At 42.2% G+C, this 22,471-nt stretch overlaps 2 protein-coding genes across 4 annotated transcripts in view; one reads left to right on the top strand and one right to left on the bottom strand.

Moving 5' to 3' along the window:
- Positions 1-16,018, bottom strand: part of zfyve27 (zinc finger, FYVE domain containing 27) — a 40,311-nt gene extending 24,293 nt beyond the window's left edge. For all 3 annotated transcript variants that reach the window (XM_063009310.1, XM_063009309.1, XM_063009311.1), the window contains exons 1-6: positions 15,846-16,018; positions 11,819-12,054; positions 11,607-11,677; positions 9,606-9,792; positions 9,389-9,484; positions 9,199-9,311 (exon numbers count right to left, since the gene is read on the bottom strand). In XM_063009310.1, the coding sequence (XP_062865380.1) occupies positions 9,199-9,311; positions 9,389-9,484; positions 9,606-9,792; positions 11,607-11,677; positions 11,819-12,042 (691 nt within the window). In that variant the 5' untranslated portion in view covers positions 12,043-12,054; positions 15,846-16,018. The remainder of the gene's footprint in view (positions 1-9,198; positions 9,312-9,388; positions 9,485-9,605; positions 9,793-11,606; positions 11,678-11,818; positions 12,055-15,845) is intronic.
- A 1,630-nt stretch (positions 16,019-17,648) lies between these two features.
- On the top strand, positions 17,649-20,104 carry avpi1 (arginine vasopressin induced 1). The gene is made up of 3 exons (XM_063010572.1): positions 17,649-17,812; positions 18,718-19,087; positions 19,191-20,104. The coding sequence occupies exons 2-3, from the start codon at positions 18,726-18,728 to the stop codon at positions 19,348-19,350; spliced, it is 522 nt and encodes a 173-aa protein (XP_062866642.1). The 5' UTR covers positions 17,649-17,812; positions 18,718-18,725; the 3' UTR covers positions 19,351-20,104.
- Positions 20,105-22,471: the final 2,367 nt, after the last annotated feature.

Genomic DNA, 22,471 nt, shown 5'->3' with positions numbered 1-22,471 from the left:
TATACAGCCATTAATGTCTAAACCACCGGCAACAAAAGTGAGTACACCCCTAAGAGACTACACCCCTAAATGTCCAAATTGAGCACTGCTTCTCATTTTCCCTCCAAAATGTCATGTGATTTGTAAGTGTTACTAGGTCTCAGGTGTGCATAGGGAGCAGGTGTGTTCAATTTAGTAGTACAGCTCTCACACTCTCTCATACTGGTCACTGAAAGTTCCAACATGGTACCTCATGGCAAAGAACTCTCTGAGGATCTTAAAAGACGAATTGTTGCACTACATGAAGATGGCCAAGGCTACAAGAAGATTGCCAACACCCTGAAACTGAGCTGCAGCACAGTGGCCAAGATCATCCAGCGTTTTAAAAGAGCAGGGTCCACTCAGAAAAGACCTCGTGTTGGTCGTCCAAAGAAGCTGAGTGCACGTGCTCAGCGTCACATCCAACTGCTGTCTTTGAAAGATAGGCGCAGGAGTGCTGTCAGCATTGCTGCAGAGATTGAAAAGGTGGGGGGTCAGCCTGTCAGTGCTCAGACCATACGCCGCACACTACATCAAATTGGTCTGCATGGCTGTTACCCCAGAAGGAAGCCTCTTCTGAAGTCTCTACACAAGAAAGCCCGCAAACAGTTTGCTGAAGACATGTCAACAAAGGACATGGATTACTGAAACCATGTCCTATGGTCTGATGAGACCAAGATTAATTTGTTTGGTTCAGATGGTCTCAAGCATGTGTGGCGGCAATCAGGTGAGGAGTACAAAGATAAGTGTGTCATGCCTACAGTCAAGCATGGTGGTGGGAATGCCATGGTCTGGGGCTGCATGAGTGCAGCAGGTGTTGGGGAGTTACATTTCATTGAGGGACACATGAACTCCAATATGTACTGTAAAATACTGAAGCAGAGCATGATCCCCTCCCTCTGGAAACTGGGTCGCAGGGCAGTGTTCCAGCATGATAATGACCCCAAACACACCTCTAAGACGACCACTGCTTTATTGAAGAGGCTGAGGGTAAAGGTGATGAACTGGCCAAGCATGTCTCCAGACCTAAACCCAATAGAACATCTTTGGGGCATCCTCAAGCGGAAGGTGGAGGAGCGCAAAGTCTCGAATATCCGCCAGCTCCGTGATGTCGTCATGGAGGAGTGGAAAAGCATTCCAGTGGCAACCTGTGAAGCTCTGGTAAACTCCATGCCCAGGAGAGTTAAGGCAGTTCTGGGAAATAATGGTGGCCACACAAAATATTGACACTTTAGGAACTTTCACTAAGGGGTGTACTCACTTTTGTTGCCGGTGGTTTAGACATTAATGGCTGTATATTGAGTTATTTTGAGGGAAGAATAAATTTACACTGTTATATAAGCTGCACACAGACTACTTTTCATTGTGTCAAAGTGTCATTTTGTCAGTGTTGTCCCATGAAAAGATATACTTAAATATCTGCAGAAATGTGAGGGGTGTACTCACTTTTGTGATACACTGTATATATATACTGTGTGTGTGTATATACTGTGTGTGTGTGTATATATACTGTGTGTATATATATATATATATATACAGTGTATCACAAAAGTGAGTACACCCCTCACATTTCTGCAGATATTTAAGTATATCTTTTCATGGGACAACACTGACAAACTGACACTTTGACACAATGAAAAGTAGTATGTGTGCAGCTTATATAACAGTGTAAATTTATTCTTCCCTCAAAATAACTTAATATACAGCCATTAATGTCTAAACCACCGGCAACAAAAGTGAGTACACCCCTTAGTGAAAGTTCCTGAAGTGTCAATATTTTGTGTGGCCACCATTATTTCCCAGAACTGCCTTAACTCTCCTGGGCATGGAGTTTACCAGAGCTTCACAGGTTGCCACTGGAATGCTTTTCCACTCCTCCATGACGACATCACGGAGCTGGCGGATATTCGAGACTTTGCGCTCCTCCACCTTCCGCTTGAGGATGCCCCAAAGATGTTCTATTGGGTTTAGGTCTGGAGACATGCTTGGCCAGTCCATCACCTTTACCCTCAGCCTCTTCAATAAAGCAGTGGTTGTCTTAGAGGTGTGTTTGGGGTCATTATCATGCTGGAACACTGCCCTGCGACCCAGTTTCCGGAGGGAGGGGATCATGCTCTGCTTCAGTATTTCACAGTACATATTGGAGTTCATGTGTCCCTCAATGAAATGTAACTCCCCAACACCTGCTGCACTCATGCAGCCCCAGACCATGGCATTCCCACCACCATGCTTGACTGTAGGCATGACACACTTATCTTTGTACTCCTCACCTGATTGCCGCCACACATGTTTGAGACCATCTGAACCAAACAAATTAATCTTGGTCTCATCAGACCATAGGACATGGTTCCAGTAATCCATGTCCTTTGTTGACATGTCTTCAGCAAACTGTTTGCGGGCTTTCTTGTGTAGAGACTTCAGAAGAGGCTTCCTTCTGGGGTGACAGCCATGCAGACCAATTTGATGTAGTGTGCGGCGTATGGTCTGAGCACTGACAGGCTGACCCCCCACCTTTTCAATCTCTGCAGCAATGCTGACAGCACTCCTGCACCTATCTTTCAAAGACAGCAGTTGGATGTGACGCTGAGCACGTGCACTCAGCTTCTTTGGACGACCAACGCGAGGTCTGTTCTGAGTGGACCCTGCTCTTTTAAAACGCTGGATGATCTTGGCCACTGTGCTGCAGCTCAGTTTCAGGGTGTTGGCAATCTTCTTGTAGCCTTGGCCATCTTCATGTAGCGCAACAATTCGTCTTTTAAGATCCTCAGAGAGTTCTTTGCCATGAGGTGCCATGTTGGAACTTTCAGTGACCAGTATGAGAGAGTGTGAGAGCTGTACTACTAAATTGAACACACCTGCTCCCTATGCACACCCGAGACCTAGTAACACTAGCGAGTCACATGACATTTTGGAGGGAAAATGACGAGCAGTGCTCAATTTGGACATTTAGGGGTGTAGTCTCTTAGGGGTGTACTCACTTTTGTTGCCGGTGGTTTAGACATTAATGGCTGTATATTGAGTTATTTTGAGGGAAGAATAAATTTACACTGTTATGTAAGCTGCACACAGACTACTTTTCATTGTGTCAAAGTGTCATTTTGTCAGTGTTGTCCCATGAAAAGATATACTTAAATATCTGCAGAAATGTGAGGGGTGTACTCACTTTTGTGATACACTGTATATACTGTGTGTGTGTGTATATACTGTGTGTGTGTATATACTGTGTGTGTGTGTATATACAGTGTATCACAAAAGTGAGTACACCCCTCACATTTCTGCAAATATTTTATTATATCTTTTCATGGGACAACACTATAGAAATAAAACTTGGATATAACTTAGAGTAGTCAGTGTACAACTTGTATAGCAGTGTAGATTTACTGTCTTCTGAAAATAACTCAACACACAGCCATTAATGTCTAAATAGCTGCAACATAAGTGAGTACACCCCACAGTGAACATGTCCAAATTGTGCCCAAAGTGTCAATATTTTGTGTGACCACCATGATTATCCAGCACTGCCTTAACCCTCCTGGGCATGGAATTCACCAGAGCTGCACAGGTTGCTACTGGAATCCTCTTCCACTCCTCCATGATGACATCACGGAGCTGGTGGATGTTAGACACCTTGAACTCCTCCACCTTCCACTTGAGGATGCGCCACAGGTGCTCAATTGGGTTTAGTCCATCACCTTTACCTTCAGCTTCCTCAGCAAGGCAGTTGTCATCTTGGAGGTTGTGTTTGGGGTCGTTATCCTGTTGGAAAACTGCCATGAGGCCCAGTTTTCGAAGGGAGGGGATCATGCTCTGTTTCAGAATGTCACAGTACATGTTGGAATTCATGTTTCCCTCAATGAACTGCAGCTCCCCAGTGCCAGCAACACTCATGCAGCCCAAGACCATGATGCTACCACCACCATGCTTGACTGTAGGCAAGATACAGTTGTCTTGGTACTTCTCACCAGGGTGCCACCACACATGCTGGACACCATCTGAGCCAAACAAGTTTATCTTGGTCTCGTCAGACCACAGGGCATTCCAGTAATCCATGTTCTTGGACTGCTTGTCTTCAGCAAACTGTTTGCGGGCTTTCTTGTGTGTCAGCTTCCTTCTGGGATGACGACCATGCAGACCGAGTTGATGCAGTGTGCGGCGTATGGTCTGAGCACTGACAGGCTGACCTCCCACGTCTTCAACCTCTGCAGCAATGCTGGCAGCACTCATGTGTCTATTTTTTAAAGCCAACCTCTGGATATGACACCGAACACGTGGACTCAACTTCTTTGGTCGACCCTGGCGAAGCCTGTTCCGAGTGGAACCTGTCCTGGAAAACCGCTGTATGACCTTGGCCACCATGCTGTAGCTCAGTTTCAGGGTGTTAGCAATCTTCTTATAGCCCAGGCCATCTTTGTGGAGAGCAACAATTCTATTTCTCACATCCTCAGAGAGTTATTTGCCATGAGGTGCCATGTTGAATATCCAGTGGCCAGTATGAGAGAATTGTACCCAAAACACCAAATTTAACAGCCCTGCTCCCCATTTACACCTGGGACCTTGACACATGACACTAGGGAGGGACAACGACACATTTGGGCACAATTTGGACATGTTCACTGTGGGGTGTACTCACTTATGTTGCCAGCTATTTAGACATTAATGGCTGTGTGTTGAGTTATTTTCAGAAGACAGTAAATCTACACTGCTATACAAGCTGTACACTGACTACTCTAAGTTATATCCAAGTTTCATGTCTATAGTGTTGTCCCATGAAAAGATATAATGAAATATTTGCAGAAATGTGAGGGGTGTACTCACTTTTGTGATACACTGTATACTGTGTGTGTGTATATACAGTGTATCACAAAAGTGAGTACACCCCTCACATTTCTGCAGATATTTAAGTATATCTTTTCATGGGACAACACTGACAAAATGACACTTTGACACTATGAAAAGTAGTCTGTGTGCAGCTTATATAACAGTGTAAATTTATTCTTCCCTCAAAATAACTCAATATACAGCCATTAATGTCTAAACCACCGGCAACAAAAGTGAGTACACCCCTAAGAGACTACACCCCTAAATGTCCAAATTGAGCACTGCTTGTCATTTTCCCTCCAAAATGTCATGCGACTCGTTAGTGTTACTAGGTCTCAGGTGTGCATAGGGAGCAGGTGTGTTCAATTTAGTAGTACAGCTCTCACACTCTCTCATACTGGTCACTGAAAGTTCCAACATGGCACCTTATGGCAAAGAACTCTCTGAGGATCTTAAAAGACGAATTGTTGCGCTACATGAAGATGGCCAAGGCTACAAGAAGATTGCCAACAGCCTGAAACTGAGCTGCAGCACAGTGGCCAAGATCATCCAGCGTTTTAAAAGAGCAGGGTCCACTCAGAACAGACCTCGCGTTGGTCGTCCAAAGAAGCTGAGTGCACGTGCTCAGCGTCACATCCAACTACTGTCTTTGAAAGATAGGCGCAGGAGTGCTGTCAGCATTGCTGCAGAGATTGAAAAGGTGGGGGGTCAGCCTGTCAGTGCTCAGACCATACGCCGCACACTACATCAAATTGGTCTGCATGGCTGTCACCCCAGAAGGAAGCCTCTTCTGAAGTCTCTACACAAGAAAGCCCGCAAACAGTTTGCTGAAGACATGTCAACAAAGGACATGGATTACTGGAACCATGTCCTATGGTCTGATGAGACCAAGATTAATTTGTTTGGTTCAGATGGTCTTAAGCATGTGTGGCGGCAATCAGGTGAGGAGTACAAAGATAAGTGTGTCATGCCTACAGTCAAGCATGGTGGTGGGAATGCCATGGTCTGGGGCTGCATGAGTGCAGCAGGTGTTGGGGAGTTACATTTCATTGAGGGACACATGAACTCCAATATGTACTGTGAAATACTGAAGCAGAGCATGATCCCCTCCCTCCGGAAACTGGGTCGCAGGGCAGTGTTCCAGCATGATAATGACCCCAAACACACCTCTAAGACGACCACTGCTTTATTGAAGAGGCTGAGGGTAAAGGTGATGGACTGGCCAAGCATGTCTCCAGACCTAAACCCAATAGAACATCTTTGGGGCATCCTCAAGCGGAAGGTGGAGGAGTGCAAAGTCTCGAATATCCGCCAGCTCCGTGATGTCATCATGGAGGAGTGGAAAAGCATTCCAGTGGCAACCTGTGAAGCTCTGGTAAACTCCATGCCCAGGAGAGTTAAGGCAGTTCTGGGAAATAATGGTGGCCACACAAAATATTGACACTTCAGGAACTTTCACTAAGGGGTGTACTCACTTTTGTTGCCGGTGGTTTAGACATTAATGGCTGTATATTGAGTTATTTTGAGGGAAGAATAAATTTACACTGTTATATAAGCTGCACACAGACTACTTTTCATTGTGTCAAAGTGTCATTTTGTCAGTGTTGTCCCATGAAAAGATATACTTAAATATCTGCAGAAATGTGAGGGGTGTACTCACTTTTGTGATACACTGTATATACTGTGTGTGTATATACTGTGTGTGTGTGTATATACTGTGTGTGTGTATATATATACTGTGTGTGTATATACTGTGTGTGTGTGTATATATACTGTGTGTGTGTGTATATACTGTGTGTGTGTGTATATATACTGTGTGTGTGTATATATATATACTGTGTGTGTATATACTGTGTGTGTGTGTATATATACTGTGTGTGTGTGTATATATACTGTGTGTGTATATATATATATACTGTGTGTGTGTATATACTGTGTGTGTGTGTATATATACTGTGTGTGTGTGTATATATACTGTGTGTGTGTGTGTATATATACTGTGTGTATATATTTACAGTGCCTTGCAAAAGTATTCAGCCCCCTTGAACTTTTCAACCTTTTGCCACATTTCAGGCTTCAAACATAACGATATGAAATTGTAATTTTTTGTGAAGAATCAACAACAAGTGGGACACAATCGTGAAGTGGAACGAAATTTATTGGATATTTTAAACTTTTTTTAGAAATAAAAAACTGAAAAGTGGGGCGTGCAATATTATTCAGCCCCCTTGCGTTAATACTTTGTAGCGCCACCTTTTGCTGCGATTACAGCTGCAAGTCGCTTGGGGTATGTCTCTATCAGTTTTGCACATCGAGAGACAGAAATTTTTGCCCATTCTTCCTTGCAAAACAGCTCGAGCTCAGTGAGGTTGGATGGAGAGCGTTTGTGAACAGCAGTTTTCAGCTCTTTCCACAGATTCTCGATGGGATTCAGGTCTGGACTTTGACTTGGCCATTTTAACACCTGGATAAGTTTATTTGTGAACCATTCCATTGTAGATTTTGCTTTATGTTTTGGATCATTGTCTTGTTGGAAGATAAATCTCCGTCCCAGTCTCAGGTCTTTTGCAGACTGCAACAGGTTTTCTTCCAGAATGGTCCTGTATTTGGCTCCATCCATCTTCCCATCAATTTTAACCATCTTCCCTGTCCCTGCTGAAGAAAAGCAGGCCCAAACCATGATGCTGCCACCACCATGTTTGACAGTGGGGATGGTGTGTTCAGGGTGATGAGCTGTGTTGCTTTTACGCCAAACATAACGTTTTGCATTGTGGCCAAAAAGTTCGATTTTGCTTTCATCTGACCAGAGCACCTTCTTCCACATGTTTGGTGTGTCTCCCAGGTGACTTTTTATAGATATCTTTGAGAAATGGCTTTCTTCTTGCCACTCTTCCATAAAGGCCAGATTTGTGCAGTGTACGACTGATTGTGTCCTATGGACAGAGTCTCCCACCTCAGCTGTAGCTCTCTGCAGTTCATTCAGAGTGATCATGGGCCTCTTGGCTGCATCTCTGATCAGTCTTCTCCTTGTTTGAGCTGAAAGTTTAGAGGGACGGCCGGGTCTTGGTAGATTTGCAGTGGTCTGATACTCCTTCCATTTCAATATGATCGCTTGCACAGTGCTCCTTGAGATGTTTAAAGCTTGGGAAATCTTTTTGTATCCAAATCCGGCTTTAAACTTCTCCACAACAGTATCTCGGACCTGCCTGGTGTGTTTCTTGGTCTTCATGATGCTCTCTGCGCTTTAAACAGAACTCTGAGACTGTCACAGAGCAGGTGCATTTATACGGAGACTTGATTACACACAGGTGGATTCTATTTATCACCATCAGTCATTTAGGTCAACATTGGATCATTCAGAGATCCTCACTGAACTTCTGGAGTGAGTTTGCTGCACTGAAAGTAAAGGGGCTGAATAATATTGCACGCCCCACTTTTTAGTTTTTTATTTCTAAAAAAAGTTTAAAATATCCAATAAATTTCGTTCCACTTCACGATTGTGTCCCACTTGTTGTTGATTCTTCACAAAAAATTACAATTTCATATCGTTATGTTTGAAGCCTGAAATGTGGCAAAAGGTTGAAAAGTTCAAGGGGGCTGAATACTTTTGCAAGGCACTGTATATACTGTGTGTGTGTGTGTATATATATACTGTGTGTGTGTGTGTATATATACTAGGTGTATATATATATATACTGTGTGTGTGTATATACTGTGTGTGTGTATATACTGTGTGTGTGTGTATATATACTGTGTGTGTGTGTGTGTATACTGTGTGTGTATATATATATACTGTGTGTGTGTATATATACTGTGTGTGTGTGTATATATACTGTGTGTATATATATACTGTGTGTGTGTGTATATATACTGTGTGTGTGTGTATATATACTGTGTGTGTATATACTGTGTGTGTGTATATACTGTGTGTGTGTGTATATATACTGTGTGTGTGTGTATATATATACTGTGTGTGTATATATATATACTGTGTGTGTGTATATACTGTGTGTGTGTATATATACTGTGTGTGTGCGTATATATACTGTGTGTGTATATACGTGTGTGTGTGTGTATATATACTGTGTGTATAAATACTGTGTGTGTGTGTATATATACTGTGTGTATATATATATACTGTTTGTGTGTATATACTGTGTGTGTGTGTATATATACTGTGTGTGTGTGTATATATACTGTGTGTATATATATATATATACTGTGTGTGTGTATATACTGTGTGTGTGTGTATATATACTGTGTGTGTGTGTATATATACTGTGTGTGTGTGTATACTGTGTGTGTGTGTGTGTGTGTGTGTATATACTGTGTGTGTGTGTGCGTGTGCGCGCGCTCACACACCCCGGCAGAAATCCTTGTTCCAGATGAAGACGCAGCTGTTGATGGCGGAGAGGCTCCACCCCACAGGGACCGTGTACAGCAGACACACCACCGCCAGCAGAAAGCCGTAAAACCTGCGTCGGAGAAAGTAGTTCCGATAAATATATGGACACGCTGTAATATCGTCGAGCGTGTGAGGAGGGATACTCACACGCCGGAGGTCATGTGACTCTCCCAGTATAGGATCTTATACACGGACTCTGCGTACACACACGCCTGAGAGAGCAGCTCGTCCAGTTGCTTCAACCTGCCACACACACACACACACACACACACACTTAATTAGAGCCGGACCGTCCAGTCCGTCTTGGCCCCGCCCCTCATCCCCCCCACCAGGGAGCTGCTCACAAGCGCCGACCACTACTCACAGACCCTTGACCTCCATCATCGCGTCCTGCCGGCTCATGCGGACGGTGTTTAGCTCCCGGCGCTGGACGGCGTGGTGCTTCTTCTTCTGCACCGCCGCCTCGCTGGAGTCGGCCTGGCACCGCTCGCCCACGTAGCCCAGCGCGGCCGGGGCGGAGACGGCCAGCAGGAGGAGGCAGAACCAAGCCGCTGAAAAGGAGAGACGACCAGCCAGTCATTCCCAGTATAGAAGGGTTTCCCCTCTGTACCCATCAGTCCCAGTAATTAGGGTTTTCCTTCTGTACCCATCAGTCCCAGTAATTAGGGTTTTCCTTCTGTACCCATCAGTCCCAGTAATTAGGGTTTTCCTTCTGTACCCATCAGTCCCAGTAATTAGGGTTTTCCCTCTGTACCCATCAGTCGCAGTAATTAGGGCTTTCCCTCTGTACCCATCAGTCCCAGTAATTAGGGCTTTCCCTCTGTACCCATCAGTCCCAGTAATTAGGGCTTTCCCTCTGTACCCATCAGTCCCAGTAATTAGGGTTTTCCCTCTGTACCCATCAGTCCCAGTAATTAGGGTTTTCCCTCTGTACCCATCAGTCCCAGTAATTAGGGTTTTCCCTCTGTACCCATCAGTCCCAGTAATTAGGGTTTTCCCTCTGTACCCATCAGTCCCAGTAATTAGGGTTTTCCCTCTGTACCCATCAGTCCCAGTAATTAGGGTTTTCCCTCTGTACCCATCAGTCCCAGTAATTAGGGCTTTCCCTCTGTACCCATCAGTCCCAGTAATTAGGGCTTTCCCTCTGTACCCATCAGTCCCAGTAATTAGGGTTTTCCCTCTGTACCCATCAGTCCCAGTAATTAGGGCTTTCCCTCTGTACCCATCAGTCCCAGTAATTAGGGTTTTCCCTCTGTACCCATCAGTCCCAGTAATTAGGGTTTTCCCTCTGTACCCATCAGTCCCAGTAATTAGGGTTTTCCCTCTGTACCCATCAGTCCCAGTAATTAGGGTTTTCCCTCTGTACCCATCAGTCCCAGTAATTAGGGTTTTCCCTCTGTACCCATCAGTCCCAGTAATTAGGGCTTTCCCTCTGTACCCATCAGTCCCAGTAATTAGGGCTTTCCCTCTGTACCCATCAGTCCCAGTAATTAGGGCTTTCCCTCTGTACCCATCAGTCCCAGTAATTAGGGTTTTCCCTCTGTACCCATCAGTCCCAGTAATTAGGGTTTTCCCTCTGTACCCATCAGTCCCAGTAATTAGGGTTTTCCCTCTGTACCCATCAGTCCCAGTAATTAGGGCTTTCCCTCTGTACCCATCAGTCCCAGTAATTAGGGCTTTCCCTCTGTACCCATCAGTCCCAGTAATTAGGGTTTTCCCTCTGTACCCATCAGTCCCAGTAATTAGGGTTTTCCCTCTGTACCCATCAGTCCCAGTAATTAGGGTTTTCCCTCTGTACCCATCAGTCCCAGTAATTAGGGTTTTCCCTCTGTACCCATCAGTCCCAGTAATTAGGGTTTTCCCTCTGTACCCATCAGTCCCAGTAATTAGGGTTTTCCCTCTGTACCCATCAGTCCCAGTAATTAGGGTTTTCCCTCTGTACCCATCAGTCCCAGTAATTAGGGTTTTCCCTCTGTACCCATCAGTCCCAGTAATTAGGGCTTTCCCTCTGTACCCATCAGTCCCAGTAATTAGGGTTTTCCCTCTGTACCCATCAGTCCCAGTAATTAGGGCTTTCCCTCTGTACCCATCAGTCCCAGTAATTAGGGTTTCCCTCTGTACCCATCAGTCCCAGTAATTAGGGCTTTCCCTCTGTACCCATCAGTCCCAGTAATTACGGTTTTCCCTCTGTACCCATCAGTCCCAGTAATTAGGGCTTTCCCTCTGTACCCATCAGTCCCAGTAATTAGGGCTTTCCCTCTGTACCCATCAGTCCCAGTAATTAGGGCTTTCCCTCTGTACCCATCAGTCCCAGAATTGGTGCCCTCTTTTAGACTTCTAGTCCTACTCAAGGAGTTGATCTTACCTTCACTCAGGGTGATGAAGAGGACGTTCAGAAAGATGCAGCAGAAGAGAGAACAGAGTGGCATCTTCCACCTACACACACACACACACACACACACACACACACACACACACACACACACACACACACACACACACACACACAGCTCAGCGCCAGGTTTGGCACACACCTCATGAGTCTCTTCAGCATCATGAATAATTCTCCTCTCTCACCCGAGCAGGTAGCGCAGAACCTCGGCCGCGTCCGTCAGCGGCTCCAGGAAGATGCCCATCCTCTTGTAGCAGACCACCATGTTGAACAGGTCCACGGTCAGTGCCCGGTTGGCGCTGAGGTCCGAGCTGCTGCCCAGGGACGACGTGTCTTTACTGGACGTCTGGCTCGGCTCGGCTCGGTCCCCGGCCCCCTGCGAGGACTCCTGACTCCCGGAGGGCATCATTTCATCCAGCTGCTGCAGATGTACAGGACGAAACTTTAACAAATCTACCTTCTGCACCCAAACCTAACGCTACAGCGTGGAGAGAACATGCCAAACTCACACCGAAAAGAACCTGGTCCGCTCCACATGGCAACTGAACCCAGGACCTTCTCGCTGTGAGGCGACCCACCGTGCTTATATATTTACATTATATATTACATTAAATATTACTTATATATTACACTTATATATTTACTTTATATATCATATATACTTATATATTACACTTAAATATTTACACTATATATCATATACATTACTCACAAATTATACTTATATATTTACATTATATATTACATTATATATTACTTATATATTACACTTATATATTTACTTTATATATCATATATACTTATATATTACACTTAAATATTTACACTATATATCATATACATTACTCACAAATTATACTTATTTATTTACATTATATATTTGATATATTACTTATATATTATACTTGTATATTACACTTATATATTTACATTATATATTACATTATATATTACTTATATATTTACTTTATATATCATATATACTTATATATTACACTTAAATATTTACACTATATATCATATATACTTATATATTACACTTAAATATTTACACTATATATCATATATACTTATATATTACACTTAAATATTTACACTATATATCATATACATTACTCACATATACGTATTTATTTACATTATATATTTGATATATTACTTACATATTATACTTATATATTTACATTATATATACATTATATTATATTCACATTATATATTATAAACATTACTTATATATTACTCATATATTTACATTATACAGTGTATCACAAAAGTGAGTACACCCCTCACATTTCTGCAGATATTTAAGTATATCTTTTCATGGGACAACACTGACAAAATGACACTTTGACACAATGAAAAGTAGTCTGTGTGCAGCTTATATAACAGTGTAAATTTATTCTTCCCTCAAAATAACTCAATATACAGCCATTAATGTCTAAACCACCGGCAACAAAAGTGAGTACACCCCTTAGTGAAAGTTTCTGAAGTGTCAATATTTTGTGTGGCCACCATTATTTCCCAGAACTGCCTTAACTCTCCTGGTCATGGAGTTTACCAGAGCTTCACAGGTTGCCACTGGAATGCTTTTCCACTCCTCCATGACGACATCACGGAGCATATTCATATTCGAGACTTTGCGCTCCTCCACCTTCCGCTTGAGGATGCCCCAAAGATGTTCTATTGGGTTTAGGTCTGGAGACATGCTTGGCCAGTCCATCACCTTTACCCTCAGCCTCTTCAATAAAGCAGTGGTCGTCTTAGAGGTGTGTTTGAGGTCATTATCATGCTGGAACACTGCCCTGCGACCCAGTTTCCGGAGGGAGGGGATCATGCTCTGCTCAGTATTTCACAGTACATATTGGAGTTCATGTGTCCCTCAATGAAATGTAACTCCCCAACACCTGCTGCACTCATGCAGCCCCAGACCATGGCATTCCCACCACCATGCTTGACTGTAGGCATGACACACTTATCTTTGTACTCCTCACCTGATTGCCGCCACACATGCTTGAGACCATCTGAACCAAACAAATTAATCTTGGTCTCATCAGACCATAGGACATGGTTCCAGTAATCCATGTCCTTTGTTGACATGTCTTTAGCAAACTGTTTGCGGGCTTTCTTGTGTAGAGACTTCAGAAGAGGCTTCCTTCTGGGGTGACAGCCATGCAGACCAATTTGATGTAGTGTGCGGCGTATGGTCTGAGCACTGACAGGCTGACCCCCCACCTTTTCAATCTCTGCAGCAATGCTGACAGCACTCCTGCGCCTATCTTTCAAAGACAGCAGTTGGATGTGACGCTGAGCACGTGCACTCAGCTTCTTTGGACGACCAACGCGAGGTCTGTTCTGAGTGGACCCTGCTCTTTTAAAACGCTGGATGATCTTGGCCACTGTGCTGCAGCTCAGTTTCAGGGTGTTGGCAATCTTCTTGTAGCCTTGGCCATCTTCATGTAGCGCAACAATTCGTCTTTTAAGATCCTCAGAGAGTTCTTTGCCATGAGGTGCCATGTTGGAACTTTCAGTGACCAGTATGAGAGAGTGTGAGAGCTGTACTACTAAATTGAACACACCTGCTCCCTATGCACACCTGAGACCTAGTAACACTAACAAATCACATGACATTTTGGAGGGAAAATGACAAGCAGTGCTCAATTTGGACATTTAGGGGTGTAGTCTCTTAGGGGTGTACTCACTTTTGTTGCCGGTGGTTTAGACATTAATGGCTGTATATTGAGTTATTTTAAGGGAAGAATAAATTTACACTGTTATATAAGCTGCACACAGACTACTTTTCATTGCGTCAGTGTGTCATTTTGTCAGTGTTGTCCCATGAAAAGATATACTTAAATATCTGCAGAAATGTGAGGGGTGTACTCACTTTTGTGATACACTGTATATTATAAATATTACTTATGTATTAAATTTATATATTTACATTATATTATATATATTTACATCATATTATGCTTATACATTAACATTACATATATAATTTATATAGTATACTTATATATTTACATTGTACATTATATATTATACTTATATATTTACATTATATTATACATATAAAGCTTATACATTTACATTGTATATTAAATATTACTTATATATTATACTTATATATTAACATTATATATTACTTATATTATACTTAAATATTTACATTATATTATATATATTATGCTTATACATATATATATATATATATATATATATATATATATATATATATATATATATATATATATATTACTTGTATAGTATACTTATGTTACACTTATATATTTACATTATATATCACTTATATATCATACTTAAATATTTACATTATATATATTATACATTTACAATATATTATATATAATGCTTATACATTTACATGATATATTACTTATATATTATACTTATATATTTACATTGTATATTATATACATTATACTTATATATTTACGTTATATATTATATATATATATATATATATATATTACATTGTATATTATATACATTATACTTATATAAACATTGTTTATTAGACATATTACTTGCATATTATACTTATATATTCACATTATATATTATATATATTACTTATATATTATACTTATATATTTACATAATTGACATTATTGGTATTAATAATTATATATAATAATAATGTTATAACATCCTGTCAGCTGCACAACTTGCACATTTCTGCCCTGTAAATCACACTGTGTTGTATTATATATTCTGTATATAAGCTGATTGTTTATATCTGTTTAAATTTAATTTTATATTTTGGGGGTTTTTTCTATTTTTTTTAAAATTTTGTTTAAGCTACTGGAGGCCCAAACTCCCCCTGTCTGTCTAAACAACAATCATTTTTAAACTTTTAATTAAATTCCCACAGACAGAGACATAAATAACAGAATATCTGTGTTCATTATTAACTGTATAACCGCACAGTGTAAAAGATTAAATAATAATAATAATCATTTTAATTCTATTTAAAGCAATTTTGTGATTTCAGCTCCTTTAACAGGCTGTCAGATGAAATTGTGATGTTTTAAAAGTTATACTGAACACAGATGCATTTATAAATCGATAAAGTAATAAATTAATTCATTAATTACATTTGTCGTGTTTATTTTGTTTTGTTATTAGCCTCATGCTAACGTTAGCTTAGCAACTATAAGTTAGCCATTACAGAGCTCAGGGTTTTACCTTCTCTTGCTTTTCACGTCTCACTGTTCAGAATTTGCGCTGTTTACAATCCAAGCCATCCAACTTCTGCGGAAAAAAGATTAAAATAAAATAAATAAACTTTATATTTACAGTCAACAACGATTCATTTTAGAGACCAAAGTTCTTCCGCGCTAGGCAGGACGTCTAGCTGATCACTGAGAAACGGATGAGAAAACGATAATCGAGCACCGATCGTGTCAAGTTTACTTTGTTTACAAGAGTTAAAAACCGGCTTTTAAATCGTCTACGTTTTTTCATTTTAAAACGTAGCAGAAATATGCAATTTTCAGCTGTTTTCAGAATAAATTCAACCATTGTCTGATAGATGAGGTGCAGCAGTTCATTCCCACACACTGAGGACTGATTAAGTAGCACACTGACCAATGGTTGCAGGTAGGGAGTGTACATAATCGACCAGCTGTGGTAAGCAAATGCCAACTGTGGCTTGGACTGTCCTGCTTATAATGTTTCATAATGGACTGCAGATGAGATAGATAGACAGACAGACAGACAGACAGACAGACAGACAGATAGATGATGGATGGATGGATGGACGGACGGACGGACAGACAGACAGACAGACAGACAGACAGACAGATTGGATGGATTTGGATGGATGGATAGATAAGACAGACAGACAGAAAAACACAGACAGACAGACAGACAGACAGACAGACAGACAGACAGACAGACAGACAGACAGACAGACAGATAGATAGATAGATAGATAGATAGATAGATAGATAGATTGGATGGATGAATGGATGGATAGATAAGACAGACAGACAGACAGACAGACAGACAGAAAAACATACATACAGACAGACAGAAAAACAGACAGACAGACAGACAGACAGACAGACAGACAGACAGACAGACAGACAGATAGATAGATAGATAGATAGATAGATAGATTGGATGGATGAATGGATGGATAGATAAGACAGACAGATAGACAGACAGACAGACAGACAGACAGATAGATAGATAGATAGATAGATAGATAGATAGATAGATAGATTGGATGGATTTGGATGGATGGATGAATAGATAAGACAGACAGACAGACAGAAAAACATACAGACAGACAGACAGACAGACAGACAGACAGAAAAACATAAAGACAGACAGACAGATGAATCTAATTACGTGTTTTCTGCTTTGAAAGACCTGACCGAATTTACACTATTCTAGGTGTGACCTATAAATACACCACGTGTTTGTTTGTTTTTTAATATAGACTTAATTACAGAGCTATTGCTGATGAATTTGGGGCATTAATTTGATGTGATTTAGGACACAGAGACCCCAAAGGTCCCAACAGAACTGCGGATCTATTCCTGATATTTTCACCCTGACAGACTGGCGAACACGCAGCGCCATTGACGTCAGTGAGGACTGACACTTATTTGGGTACAGCGGCCGCGTCCTGAATCACACTCTACACACTATGTAGTGCACTACTTAGAAACTATTAATCCTGTTAAAATAATAAGAATCATATTCACATTCAGATTATTATTATTATTATCGTTATTTTATTCAAGTTGGGTTTAAAATCGCGCACACTATGCGACACAGGGTTGCCCTAGAAAGGTATAAAGTGTGTACGGGGTAGGAATCACGGAGGCATTCGGGACACACTCAGGTCTAGCATGACGCTACCTAAACTCCGCGCTGTGATTGATCAGAATGATAACATGGGCGGGACTTAGGATGAAATCTAAGATCTGATTGGTCAACGCAGCACAGACACAGAGGAAACTGTGCATTAATGAAAGAGCCAGTCTATGTGGCTGATCCATGACACAGAAACTGAAATAGTGCAAAATGTGCTGATAATCTGATGTTTATTCGGTCATTAGATGAAATGTGTGTTTTATGCAACAGATCTGGAGAGTTTTGATGGATTTGCGAGGGTAAATCAGTGATCAGTGGGATTGGAGGTGAGTGGGGATGTGTTTACTGCATTGCTGGATAATAATAATGCTCATTATTATTATATTATGCTATAATATAAGGACTAGATTATTAAATATAAATATAAAGTTCATTTTTATAATTGCATTGCATTTACATTAAGCAGAAAGCAAAGTGTGCGTTGCAAAACCATTCGTTTAACTATATTCTATGCAACGTCACATGTTTTTATCTCGTTTTCGGATTTAAATGCATAATTTACAAAATAAAAATACATATTTTCATTTGAATTACAATATTTCGCAATAAATTCAACTATTAAACGTGTATTATAATTTTTGTAACTATTTAAATTTTTTTTCTGACCATTTAATATAGTAAGCTTAGCATACACTCCATATTTACTTCGAATTCATTTTAAATATAATAAATAAATCCATAAATACAAATAAATCCATAAAATGAATGTATTTTATTTATGTGTTTTTAATGCAGTTAATGTGTGTGTAGCGGTTGCCGCAGTGTGCAGAGTGCGTCATCGTGACGTCACTACACGCCGTGCAATCACGCCACGCCGAGTGACGTCACAAAATGCACACACTCGTTTGTCATTTATTAGTTTTTTATGATTTATTTCAGTTTATGTGAACAGAACAGTGACAGTTTAGTAGTAAGGTGCTGATCTAGTGATCAGAAGGTTGCTGGTTCCAACCCCACCATCGGGCCCCTGAGACTATTTAACCCTGCATCGTTTGGAATGTATTCAGTCAGAATGAAAAGCATCTGTTTGATGCCATGAATGTAAATTCCATGGTTACCGAGGTCATGTGGTGGCCGGAGTGTTTAAGACTCTGCAGTAGGTGGATTGGCATGGCATTCCCGGATTCCATCGATCACACAGTTTGCTTTCGGTTTGTTTCCACCCCCTCAGAGGCGCAGATGGACGAGGCCGGAGCCGCTGCGGTCCTCCCCGGCCCGTCCCAGCCCGCGTTCTGCCGGTCCGGCGCCCCCGAGCGGCGCACGCGCAAATCCGGCTCGGCCAACATCTTCCAGGGCGTGAACCTGCGGCAGCTGAGGCGGCTCTTCCACTCGGCGGGGGAGCCGGACGCCGAGCAGAGGGCCAGGCAGGTGTGGGGGAGCAGGAGGGGCGGCGAGGGCGAGGGCGAGGACGGCGGCGGCGGGGACGCAGAGGACGAGGAAGAGTTGGCGCAGGCGCTGGTGGGGCTGAGGGTGCGGGCGCGGACCCGGAGCGGGATGCGAGCCGAGTCGGGAAGGGGAGTCCGGCCGTTCGGGCACAGCAGGTGAGAGACGTTTGATCGTTCGGTCATGTGACAGGTCATGTGACAGACCCTACAGAGACGCTCGATTCCCTGATTTCTGACCTGTCTGCCCCCCCCAACCCAGGACGAACGAGCGGACGTCCACGGACGCGGCCTCCTCAGACGACGACGCCTCCTCGGGAGCCTGCGGGGGGTCGGATCCCCTCAAGGCCAAGGAGGAGGAAGACCCGCCGGGGGCCCCGAGGAAAGATCCGGACCGCTACCTGCACCGGATACGGCACTGACGGACCCGCAGACGGCCGACAATCACGACACTACACGCTGTACACCACGAAGGAGACGGAATACTCGAAGACTGAATTTAGAGGCACTACAGGGTCGATCGCCAAAGTCGGGACAGTTTTTAACCACGTGGCCACTTTTTTTTTGGTCTCCCAGAGGTAACTCTTGGAGAGCAGCATGGTAGACACTAAACGACTCTTCCAATCACTACAAGACGTCTATTAATTACAGACAAGACAGGGTGGGGCTTGAACCAATGACCTTTCGATTACTAGTCCAGTACCTTAACCTCTAAGCTCAACTGCCCTTGGTAGACGCTTTGATGACTGAACACAGTTGGAACGATTGAGGGTTAAGTGGCAATTTGGCAATAGTGGGACTTGAACCAGCAACCCTCTGGTTCACACTACAAGACGTCTACTAATCACAGACGAGGCTGAAAGGTTATAAAGTACATTGTCTAAGCAATAGAGGGTTAAGGGCCTTGCTCAGGGGTCCAACAACCTGGCAGTGGTGGGACTTGAACCAGTGACCTTCTGATTACTAGTCCAGTACCTAAACCACTGAGCTACCACTGGCCCACAATTCCATTACCGTATGTACTGCCAGGTATAGTCCGCCACTACTGGCCTGTTGAGGTAGTTCCAGATCTTACCTTTGGGGCGCTGCTGCAGGGCTACATGCCAAATCCCAAACTACATACTAATTATCACGCCCCGCTGGAATGAACCGTCGTCTTTCCATGATGTACAGTGTATCACAAAAGTGAGTACACCCCTCACATTTCTGCAGATATTTAAGTATATCTTTACATGGGACAACACTGACAAAATGACACTTTGACACAATGAAAAGTAGTCTGTGTGCAGCTTATATAACAGTGTAAATTTATTCTTCCCTCAAAATAACTCAATATACAGCCATTAATGTCTAAACCACCGGCAACAAAAGTGAGTACACCCCATAGTGAAAGTTCCTGAAGTGTCAATATTTTGTGTGGCCACCATTATTTCCCAGAACTGCCTTAACTCTCCTGGGCATGGAGTTTACCAGAGCTTCACAGGTTGCCACTGGAATGCTTTTCCACTCCTCCATGACGACATCACGGAGCTGGCGGATATTCGAGACTTTGCGCTCCTCCACCTTCCGCTTGAGGATGCCCCAAAGATGTTCTATTGGGTTTAGGTCTGGAGACATGCTTGGCCAGTCCATCACCTTTACCCTCAGCCTCTTCAATAAAGCAGTGGTCGTCTTAGAGGTGTGTTTGGGGTCATTATCATGCTGGAACACTGCCCTGCGACCCAGTTTCCGGAGGGAGGGGATCATGCTCTGCTTCAGTATTTCACAGTACATATTGGAGTTCATGTGTCCCTCAATGAAATGTAACTCCCCAACACCTGCTGCACTCATGCAGCCCCAGACCATGGCATTCCCACCACCATGCTTGACTGTAGGCATGACACACTTATCTTTGTACTCCTCACCTGATTGCCGCCACACATGCTTGAGACCATCTGAACCAAACAAATTAATCTTGGTCTCATCAGACCATAGGACATGGTTCCAGTAATCCATGTCCTTTGTTGACATGTCTTCAGCAAACTGTTTGCGGGCTTTCTTGTGTAGAGACTTCAGAAGAGGCTTCCTTCTGGGGTGACAGCCATGCAGACCAATTTGATGTAGTGTGCGGCGTATGGTCTGAGCACTGACAGGCTGACCCCACACCTTTTCAATCTCTGCAGCAATGCTGACAGCACTCCTGCGCCTATCTTTCAAAGACAGCAGTTGGATGTGACGCTGAGCACGTGCACTCAGCTTCTTTGGACGACCAACGCGAGGTCTGTTCTGAGTGGACCCTGCTCTTTTAAAACGCTGGATGATCTTGGCCACTGTGCTGCAGCTCAGTTTCAGGGTGTTGGCAATCTTCTTGTAGCCTTGGCCATCTTCATGTAGCGCAACAATTCGTCTTTTAAGATCCTCAGAGAGTTCTTTGCCATGAGGTGCCATGTTGGAACTTTCAGTGACCAGTATGAGAGAGTGTGAGAGCTGTACTAATAAATTGAACACACCTGCTCCCTATGCACACCTGAGACCTAGTAACACTAACAAATCACATGACATTTTGGAGGGAAAATGACAAGCAGTGCTCAATTTGGACATTTAGGGGTGTAGTCTCTTAGGGGTGTACTCACTTTTGTTGCCGGTGGTTTAGACATTAATGGCTGTATATTGAGTTATTTTGAGGGAAGAATAAATTTACACTGTTATATAAGCTGCACACAGACTACTTTTCATTGTGTCAAAGTGTAATTTTGTCAGTGTTGTCCCATGAAAAGATATACTTAAATATCTGCAGAAATGTGAGGGGTGTACTCACTTTTGTGATACACTGTAAGTCCAGTAGATCCACTACAGACTGAGACCGATGGACAAAACTCTGTCTTGTACAGTAGCATGTTAGCAATACACGCCGTAATCGCTCCAGTTACTGGAGAGAAAACACTGATTATGCATTAATATAATAATAATAATATAATAATAATAATAATATAATAAATCACTTCCATTATTCTTCCAGATGTTGTAAATCTGTAACATCAGTCGTGTTGTTAGAAGAACTAGATTCAGGATGTTTGATTCATTTAGATTTAGGAAACAAAATGAAGCTGTACCGTCTGTTCTGTTTTTAAAGGAATCATCTTGGAAAGGAATCACTTTGGACATGAGTCATATTGAAATGAATCATTTTTGGAAGTGAATTACTGTTATATGAATCATTTTTGAAATGAATCATTTTGGATATAAGTTATTTTGAAAATAAATAACTTTGAAATGAATCATTTTGAATTGAATCGTTTTGGAAATGAATTACTTTGAAATGAATCATTTGGAAAATAAATCATTTTTGAAAGGAATCATTTTGGAAATAAATCACTTTGGTCATGAATTACTTTGGAAATGAATCATTTTTAAAAGAATCATTTTGGAAATAAATCACCTTGAATCGAATCATTTTGAAAAGAATAATTTTGGATATCAATAATTTGAAAATGAATAATTTTTAAAATAAATCACCTTGAATCGAATCATTTTGGAAATAAATCATTTTGGTCATGAATTACT

Source organism: Trichomycterus rosablanca, chromosome 15 (assembly GCF_030014385.1).
Source record: "Trichomycterus rosablanca isolate fTriRos1 chromosome 15, fTriRos1.hap1, whole genome shotgun sequence".
Classification (NCBI taxonomy): Eukaryota; Metazoa; Chordata; class Actinopteri; order Siluriformes; family Trichomycteridae; genus Trichomycterus; species Trichomycterus rosablanca.
The sequence above is the reverse complement of the archived record's forward strand: the minus strand, read 5'-3'. Positions and strand labels throughout refer to the sequence as shown.